The sequence below is a fragment of the Rhinatrema bivittatum genome, chromosome 16 (assembly GCF_901001135.1).
Source record: "Rhinatrema bivittatum chromosome 16, aRhiBiv1.1, whole genome shotgun sequence".
Taxonomy (NCBI): domain Eukaryota; kingdom Metazoa; phylum Chordata; class Amphibia; order Gymnophiona; family Rhinatrematidae; genus Rhinatrema; species Rhinatrema bivittatum.
The window spans coordinates 8,872,436-8,882,482 of NC_042630.1; the positions used below are offsets into that span (position 1 = coordinate 8,872,436).

Below are 10,047 nucleotides of genomic sequence, written 5' to 3' on the forward strand. Positions count from 1 at the left end.
AGACATTTGGTACTCATACCGAGTCTCTTTGTCTCCTAAGATGCATAGTTCTATTGTCAATTCTTTATCGCTCAATTAATTTGCTGTGTTTTGTTGTATTTTGGGTGGGGTGGGGGTGTTATGCCTGATAAGAAAACATTGTAGACTGGTGGCTTTACTGACATCTGTTCATATCAGTTCAGATAATTCGTACGGTACCTGTATATTTCCTGGCTGTGTCAAGCCAAGTTACTGTTGTCTGATGTTCTCTTGTTGGATAATAATACAAATATTTTTCATAAAATTGACCTGCATGTAAGAGACTCTTCTACCAAATTTCAGCCCTGGAGAAGTCCCTAAGACCCTACAGATGGACAGATAGTGGGCAGACAGACTCCAACCTAGGCAAGCAATAGGTGTGCAGCTTGCCTAAAAATAAAGGGGCAATTTTTCCCTAAATGTAAAGCTCCGCATGTGCTTGAAGGCCTGCCCAGGACAAGGTGATCTCCAAACACAAGATACCCGGGCACATTGAATTTGAAAATCAGAATGTGTGCAAAGGTCATGGGAAGGAAAGTTAGGCATGATAGTGGCATGCCTTGCGTCCTCTCGTTTGGTATTCTCTATCTGCATCTACCTGTAAACTCTAAAATTGGACATCATCTTCCCCTCCCTTTTTGCCCCCTCGCTCCTTTGCTGTACTTCTTAGTTTATCATACTGATACTTTGTATTCTCCCTTACTTTATGTAATGCTCGCATTATGTATTATTGCTATCAGTTTGCATTATGTATCTTTGTCATCAGTTCTCTGTAAAGCACCTTTGCTGCATATTGAGTTCCTTGTAAACCGATGTGATGATCCCAATGAATGTCGATCTAGAAAATCTTTAAATAAATAAATAAATGCCATCTAGTATGTACCTTTATAAAATGGTAGGCTCGTATAAGCATCCAATATAAGCCCTTGAAACTCCACTTTCTTTTGTCTGTGGATCAGTTTATGTACATGATGGAAATATACAAGTACCTTCATGGGACTAGAAAGCCCCTTCTGCACATATGATTAACTTAAACTGCTTAATTCTGTTTTTAATGGCGAAGAAAATGGTCAGGACACATCTCCAATACTAATATTAAAAAAAAACACTCGTAAATTGCCAATGACAGAAATATATTCTTATTGCTGGACTAATATAATCACCAAAAGAAAATTTTAATTTTTGTCTTTGCATGTAAAACTCTATAGGCCGGATTTTCAAATGGTTAAGTGCATAGGGCCTATTTTCAAAAGGCCCAGCAATGCACGTAAAGCCCTGGGGCTTGCAAAAAGGGGCAGGGCGTGGGCGGGGCCAGAGGCCTCCGACAGAGCGGCCATTGCTGCTCTGTTGGAGGATTGCGTGCTGGAAGGCTGCCGGCGCGCGCAACTTGTGCCTGCCTGGAGGCAGGTGCAAAAGGTAAGATAAGCATTTTTTTGGGGGGGGGGGGTTTAGAGTGGGGCTAGGTGGGGAAAGGTTAGAGGAAGGAGAAGCAAGGTCAGGTTAGGGGGGAGGGAACAGAGGAAGGCAGTGTGGCTCGGCACACACAAGGTGCAGAATTGTGCACTCCCTTGCACGCATTGACCCCGAATTTTATAACATGCACGTGCATGTTATAAAATCGGGCTTATATGTGTGGGTGCTGGGTAGCATGCACACACATAGGCCACGCGTGCTTCTTTTAAAATCTACCCCTATGTGTGTGTTAATCATTTCCCCCATTTCCACAAAATGGGAAAAGCTCTTTAGTTCATCTGAATCCTAACTGCAATATGAACAGTGACCAAAGGATAGTATCATCCCTCTGCAGCTTCCCCTTCTCAGCTATTTCTGTACACTGCTGGGAAGATCATGTGCATTATCTCGGGTGCTACTCTAAGGTACTTTCTCCAAAGAGCTTATCACTTGTTTGAAAATTAAATGACCAGCTAAGAACACCAGGTGAGTGAGTTGATGGGGAGAATGGGCCCATGTTTCCATTGCCTTGCTCTGACTGGAGCACTTCTTTCTGACCTGCCATGACAGTAAAGTGTTTCAGAACTGATGTCATCATGTGGAGTTTTGCAGTCTCTGTGACATCATTGCTTATGCGATACCAAACTGGAGGGAGGGTTCAGTTTTAGTGCTGGGTTTGTCCTTTCATCAAAATAAGATTTGACAGCTGCATACTTACAGTTCCTGAATGTAATCTGCTTTGAAGTATCACCAAAGGCAGAAAATAAATAATAATAAAAAAAAATCAGGGAGCAACATTATTACTTTTTTAAAGTATATTTATTTCTTTATTTAACTGATTTTTAGCCCAGACTTGGTGGGTTACAGAAAACATACATAATAATCGCATGAATTAAAACAAAGATTATAAAACAGAAACTATACAAATCAAATAATAAAAGTATAAAAGGTCATAAAATAAATGACAAAAGTAAAAATGCATTAACATATTATCCAGTCTGTTCAGGATGTTTTACTTACTTTTTCTCACCATCTTCCAATTTTTTCTTCTGTGGAGGGGCTGGGAAGGGGGAGTTTTATGAATTATCGGAGAAACACGAATAAAACACTCTGCGGTGTTGGGGCTCCTGGGTGGGTTTCAAGTGAACGAGTTTCCCACAGCCAGAAACGCTGCCTAACCTGCCCACAGCTTGCTGTCCGTGGTGCTGATCTGCAGACTGCGGCGGGAGCGGCTGCAGGAAATCTCTCCAGGGACTGGAATCCCCCTTCACTTTAAAATGGTTTGGGTTCTAATTTGGAGAAAGAGAGTGAGAGAGAGAGTGAGAGAGGGTGAGTGTGTGTGTGTGAGTGTGTGTGTGTGTGTGTGTGTGTGTGTGTGTGTGTGTGTGTGTGTGTATGTATGTATGTATGTATGTTTCTATAGATGGATAATATAAAACACCACAGCAGAAAAGAAATGTTGACAAACCTCATTGTTCTGAAGAATAATTTTGTCACTTAGTTTAGGGGAGATGGCGCTGGTTTCCCCCCCTATTTTTCAAGTTACGTCGGACTTTTTAGTTATACCAAAGACCATGAGAATGTATTGTCCATAATAACTTTCATTACAGCTGTACTTATCTTTTATAGTCAAATATTATTTATAGTATATTTTAATTATAAGTTCTTGCTATTGGACTTGGCCATAGAAGCAGTCTTGTGCTTTTTCCTTTATGTCTGTGAATAGATACACACACCAAGAAAACTCAATCAAAGAGGTCCAGAGAAGTGGCATAAAAGTTAGAGTTCTTTTTTTCAAAATAACCATTAATTCAGGAAAAATGCTCATTGAAACTAAAAGACAAGATCACATCCCCTATAAGGAGGGACAAAAATTAGAACAATGAAATTTACACAGCTTGCACTGTCAGAATGAGTCAACAGAGTCATCTTATATTACATTCATATTAAGAACATAAGAAATTGCCATGCTGGGTCAGACCAAGGGTCCATCAAGTCCAGCATCCTGTTTCCAATAGAGGCCAAACCAGGTCACAAGAACCTGGAAAGTACCCAAACACCAAGAAGATCCCATGCTACTGATGCAATTAATAGCAGTGGCCATTCCCTAAGTAAACTTGATTAATAGCAGTTAATGGACTTCTCCTTCAAGAACTTATCTAAAACATTTTTGAACCCAGCTACACTAACTGCACTAATCACATCCTCTGGCAACAAATTCCAGAGCTTAATTGTGTGTTGAGTGAAAAAGAACTTTCTCCGATTAGTTTTAAATGTGCCCCATGCTAACTTCATGGAGTGCCCCCTAGTCTTTCTATTATCCGAAAGAGTAAATAACCGATTCACATCTACCTGTTCTAGACCTCTCATGATTTTAAACACCTCTATCATATCCCCCCTCAGCCGTCTCTTCTCCAAGCTGAAAAGTCCTAACCTCTTTAGTCTTTCCTCATAGGGGAGTTGTTCCATTCCCCTTATCATTTTGGTAGCCCTTCTCTGTACCTTCTCCATTGCAATTATATCTTTTTTGAGATGCGGTGACCAGAATTGTACACAGTATTCAAGGTGCGGTCTCACCATGGAGTGATACAGAGGCATTATGACTCTCTGTTGTGATCCTCTTATTTAGTATCACAATGATATTAAGAAGAAGGAACCACAGAAAAGCAGTATTTTTAGCTTTTCTGTGGAGCATTGGAGCACTTCAATACTTAACACCAGTTCTGGGGTTGGTGTTAATTTTGGATTTTAAAACATGTGCACCGGGTGGATGGTGATTTTTTTACATCATGATCAGTGCTTTTAGTTATGTGCTGGTTTGGACCCATGGTTTGATTATGCTATTACCATTATTGCATTGGGAGTTATTCTAGCACATCCAAAACACATGTCCAACTGAGTGTCAGGCTGTGCGTTGGGCTGAGCGCATTATATTGCATCGACCCCTATATTTACAGACAGAGAGACAGGGCAAAAGTAAATGGCTCTCAGCTCTGTTCAATGTCCAGTGTACATTTAGAACAAAGAAATATGTAGAAATATTAATGTGGCCAACTCTAGGGTGAATGAGCTGGCTGGCACATAATTTGTGACACTTAAAAAGCATGAAAACTTTCAAAGGAACAAGACGATATGGAGCAATATTCAGCATGTAATAAATTAATATCACCAGTTAGTGATAAAGAATGAATTTTGGTTTGCAAAGCTGATACATAATCAAAGAGTGCACATCACATGTCTCCATATGAATTACATCATTCCTGACTTTGAAAGAAAAGATATGTTTGAATGTTGATAGCAGGAACAATTCAGTAATTAAGTGACTTGCATCTATTTTGCATCCAAAATGTAACCAGACAGACTATATAGACTCCAAACTATTTGTTTTTCCACAAATTCAAAACACATCCTGGCAAGTAGCGAAAAGAGGAAATGACATTCATTAACGTGCACTTTCTTTTAAGATCCTCCAAGGATTTTTATCCCAAGAGTCCCAACCTGTTTAAATATTTCAATACAAGAGAAAGCGAAGAAAGACCAAACATACAGCCTGTAGCTTTTAGCAGATCCGATGAGGTGCATACTACCTATTCTCCAGAATTTCTGAATGTACTGTATCTAATAATTATACATCTTGGTAATTTACAGGAATGCGTAGGGAAAAAGTAAAAAATCAGCATTCAAGACAGGCTCACCAAATATGTTGTAAGTATTTTTCTATATACCTAGTAATTAACTATCTTGCAGTTTCTGGTCATTTCACATTAGTGTCAGTGTCATTTTGTAAACATACGAGGATATCCAGGGAAACAGTGAAAGAATATATATTCAGTTACAGTATTTGATGCCGAACTTGCAAGCTGTCCTGACAATTATTAATCCACAATTCCTCTCCTCGCCTCTTTTTTTTTCATTGTTTGTCTCTTTGTCCCACCTCACTTGCTGTCTTTTATTTATTTATTTATTTATTTATTTATTTATTTAAGAGTTTTTATATACCATCATTAAGTTATTCACCATCACAACGGTTTACAATAGGGCACCAGTAAAAATATGGGTCGTACATTACATAGGTGGTGCCAATAGTATTCGGTAACAATAAGGTGTTTATTAGGGGGATTACGTGTATCATAGCAATATGTCCTGAAGGTTGTCTACAGTTAAAAATGTTGAAATAATTCGGTGAGGATTTATAAAATAAGGCATTTAGGTGCTTTAAGCCACATAACTTTTTTTTCCTGTGTTTCTCTTTCTGACACCCACCTGTTTCATTTTCACCACAGGGCAACTTGTCTCTCTCCAACTTTTATCTTTAATATAGATGTGTGAGAGAGATCAAGGCTGACTAAACCTGGAATAGTGACCTGCAGCGTTAAATGAGAAGAAAGAGTAGGCAGATGACTGCTGTAATTGTAATCGCAGTCTGAATGGAGGTGTTAGCTGGGTCAGGGATGCTGCATGGAGTTGCCCTGTAGTGAAACTGAAACAGGAGGGTGTCAGAAAGAGAAACACAGAAAAAAAAAAAGCAAGCGGTCAGAAAACAGGAGAGAAAAAGTGTGAGACAAAGGGAAAGAAAAAGAGAGGAGAGACAGGTAAAGAGATTTATATTCTCTCATAAAATAATTTTCTAAAACAAATTAAAAAAAACCAAACCTTAACACTTGGCTTATAAATAGATACCATTCACGTTCAAGCATTTGTCCCCTTTTCACATGCATTTTCTGCACATTGCAAGCAATGAATCTTCTTTGAGTAAATGATTAATCTCTGGTTACAAGAAAGCTTTAAACTTCATTAACATATTCTCATAATGTTGGAAATCTAAGCACAATTAAATAAATAATCGATATTCCAAAACCTTGAATCGACTTTAGGATGAAAGATGGCTGATTCTTGGAAACCTTTGGATTCTTACAGTTATTATAAAGCGTTAATAATAAAAAAATAAAGTTAGTAATATTTTAACAAGTAGTGCTTTACAACGGATTAGGGAAGTGACTGCTAAAGCACGTCTGTATCACTCTTTTACATGACTCTGTTAATAAGTAACTGAAGAGCCCCCATACATAAATGAAGCTTTGAAAACGTACAAAGGAGCTGATCAGCATTAATCATCTGACATAATAAGCGATGACATGCAGAACATCATTTAAAAGGCAATATATCAAGTAAAAGGATAATGCAGCACTCCCACTGGATGTATTAAGGGGTTTCTCCCCTCGTTTTGTGCTGATACTTAATGTACATGGTCCTTAGTGTGGGTTCCAGAGCTTGTCAGCTGGATTTAACACTTTCACTCCCTGATTATTAAATCACTAACTTGATTCTTTACTTTTAGATCCAGGCTGAGGTGAAACGTATCATTTTCAGAAGAAAGAAATTCTTCGTTGGAATTGAGGTGAGAATAATAAAGATGTTACAGATGTTTACGACCATAAAACTAAAAAGTAATTAACATCCAAAGGAAACTGAAGATTTTATTGATAATAAGAGGAAAGTGGATTGGTGGGTAGCACAATGAGAAAATACTTCATGGGGGGAAGAACCAATCCAATGATTTGTAGAGAATTGACTCTGTGAAAGAATTTTTTAAAATTGGCTTCACATGGGAAGGTGTTTATTCTGAAATCTCAGGATCACTTTGTACAACTTGCCCTAGGGGTGGAAGAGGGGTAGCGGGATCAGCTAGGAACCTTGCCTCCCCACTTTCAGAAAAAGACTTAAAACCTGGCTATTCTTGAAAGCCTTTCCAGACACCAACTGAACCCACTCTCAACTCAAGCAACTAAGAACTCCCGTCAGGGTAATCAACAACCTTTGACAACTCAATAATGTTCTCTCTTTTTTTTTTTTTTTTTTTTTTTTTAATGAGGCAGGTTTATTTACCTTGGTTTTATTTACCTTGGTCATTCTTTTGTTATCTCAGTGTTAATCTCTCTTTTGCCTTCTCTTCATTCCAAGTTGCATTTTATCCCTGTTTTATTGTAACTGCTACCTTATTCTTCTATTACATGTTAATGTTTTTAAGTTATTAAGTATTTATTCTGTTGTCACACCTTGTTATTTGTAAACCGGCATGATGCGACTCCCATCGCGAATGCCGGTATATAAGAAATTTAAATAAATAAATAAATAAATAAATATAACAGATTGGATAGATCTCATTTATCAACCAATGAAACAATGTTTGAATGGTTATTTTAAAATTAACAAAAGTACCTTAGGAGTAAATAATCCATCTCATGGATTGTCTGCTCTCAAGGGCTACTGAGGCAGGACTGTGAGTTGTCTATAAGAAAGAATATGGGCAACAGAATCCATTCAGTGTGCTCAGATGGGCTAATGAATGAGTCTTGCTCACACAGACAAAAACTGAGCAAGACAGACCAAAGCTGACTGGCGCCTTAAATAGCTACTACAGAATATTAAATGTTATTGCTGTTCTCTTTTCATCTATCTCATTTGATTTATTCCTTGCCTCTTGTGTTTCTCTTTAGGTGTAATTTGATGAAGTGGAATAAATGGCAGAGAGGAATGAAAGTAGAGTCACGGAATTCATCCTTCTAGGACTTTCCAACGCTCCAGAATTACAGATAGTATTCTTTCTGATGTTTCTAATTGTCTACCTGTGCACCATAACTGGAAATTCTCTCATCATGATTACCATATATGTGCACTCAAAACTGCACTCTCCAATGTATTTCTTCCTCAGTAACCTGTCTTTTTTAGACTTATGCTTTTCAACAGTAGCTGTTCCCAAAGCCATTATTGACTTTGTCTCACAGAACAAAACTATCTCTTTCAATGACTGCATTGCTCAGTTGTTTTTCTTCCACTTCTTTTCAGGAGCAGAAATAATTAACCTGTCATTAATGGCTTATGACCGCTGTGTTGCCATCTGCAATCCTTTACGTTATACCACCATTATGAGCAAAAGAACATGTCTCTATATGATAATCTCTTCATGGGTAGGTGGTTTCTTTCATGGCTTCATGCAGACATTACCTACATTTCAGTTATCTTTCTGTCGTAATGAGATAAATCATTTTGTTTGTGAACTCCGCCCCTTATCTCTGTTAGCGTGCAACAGTATCTTTATCAGTGAAACCATGTCTATGGCCAACAGCGGATCAATAGCCCTAGGTGGTTTATTGGTGTTACTTATATCTTACCTATATATCATGTCCACTATCTTAAAAATTCGCTCAGCAGAGGGAAGGCGTAAAGCTTTCTCTACCTGTGCCTCCCATCTTCTGGTAGTCATTTTATTTTTTGGCCCCTGTGTCTTCATTTACATGAGGCCCTTGGTGACATTCTCCACTGACAAACTGTTCTCCGTGTTTTACATACTCTTCACCCCTTTGTTAAATCCCATCATATACACTCTGAGAAACGAGGAGGTGAAGAAAGGCATGCTGAGACTGAAAGGCAAGCAAGTCTCTTTCCCAGAGATACACAGAAACTAATTTCTTGTCTTGTAAGAAAAAATAAACACTATTGTGTAAAGTAACTTCTCTCACTGAATGATTAATATCCATTTTTGAATTCACTGTTCAAAGTTCTGATAATTTTTCCCTCCATTATTTTATTTTTTTATAGGGTTTCCATTGATAGATATAATAGACCTGGGAACTATATCTCCTGTTACATGTGCCACAGAATCCACAAATTCTGATTTATGTAAATTTATGCTTACTAGCTGATACCCATTGAAATTTCAAAGGAGAACATATCATTTAGTAAAAGAAGGGGTGGTTGGTTGGGAAGTAGTAAGTGGAAGTAGTTGTGTTTATTTCTAAGAGGTGCGTGTTGTGTGCGAGATAGTAGGAATGCTGTATAATGATGTTTATATTTGGATGTATATTTTTGCTTACTGTGAAAGGAAATATTTGGTGAGATAGTGAATGGTAGGGAAAAAATTTGAGAAACTGTATAGAAAAGGACACAGTGAGAGTGTTCGATAGAACATAAGTGTGGATCATGCATGCATGTGTCTGTGTGTGTGTGTATGAGTGTGGAGCATGTGTGTGGAGAGAGGAACAGATAAGAGAATGTAGGATGTCGGTCTGTGCTGGAGCAACAGTCTGGAGCATGAGTGTGTGTGTGTGTACATGTGTATATGTATGGTGGTGCAGGGGCAAGTGGATTCTATGAGTTATATATGTATGGGTGTGGGTGTGTGTTTGGGAAGTTGTCAGTTGGGTATGAATATAAGTGCATATGTCTGTGTGTATGGGGAGGGAGAAGTTCTAAGATGGTGTATATGTCTATGGACACATACATGTCTGTAGGGTGAATGTGGGTATGGAGGGGGCAATCCGAGTCTAGAAGAGGTGTGTTTGTAGAGGGTAGGGAGGAATAGAATGTGTGTGTGTGTGTGTGTGTGTGTGAATGGAGGGGGCAAGAAGGAGTCAGGTTGGTAAGTGTATATATGTGTTAATGTATAGAGAGGACAGGATAGCCATGCCATGTATGTGCAGAGCTGGATTTAATAATTTGGCACCCATAGGTAGAACTAGAGAGTAGGAATATAGAACTTATATAAAATGAGGAAAATAGTTATAAAAAAACCTTAAA

The 10,047-nt window shown here is 38.3% G+C and overlaps 1 protein-coding gene across 1 annotated transcript; it reads left to right on the top strand.

The window, feature by feature from the left end:
- Window positions 1-7,991: 7,991 nt before the first annotated feature.
- On the top strand, window positions 7,992-8,936 carry LOC115078547 (olfactory receptor 4S2-like). Its single transcript, XM_029581467.1, has one exon. It carries the CDS (start codon window positions 7,992-7,994, stop codon window positions 8,934-8,936), a length of 945 nt encoding a protein of 314 aa, XP_029437327.1.
- Window positions 8,937-10,047: the final 1,111 nt, after the last annotated feature.

Bases quoted from the DNA above. Each gene is read 5' to 3' on its own strand.
- LOC115078547 (XM_029581467.1), top strand. From the start codon at position 7,992: ATGGCAGAGAGGAATGAAAGTAGAGTCACGGAATTCATCCTTCTAGGA.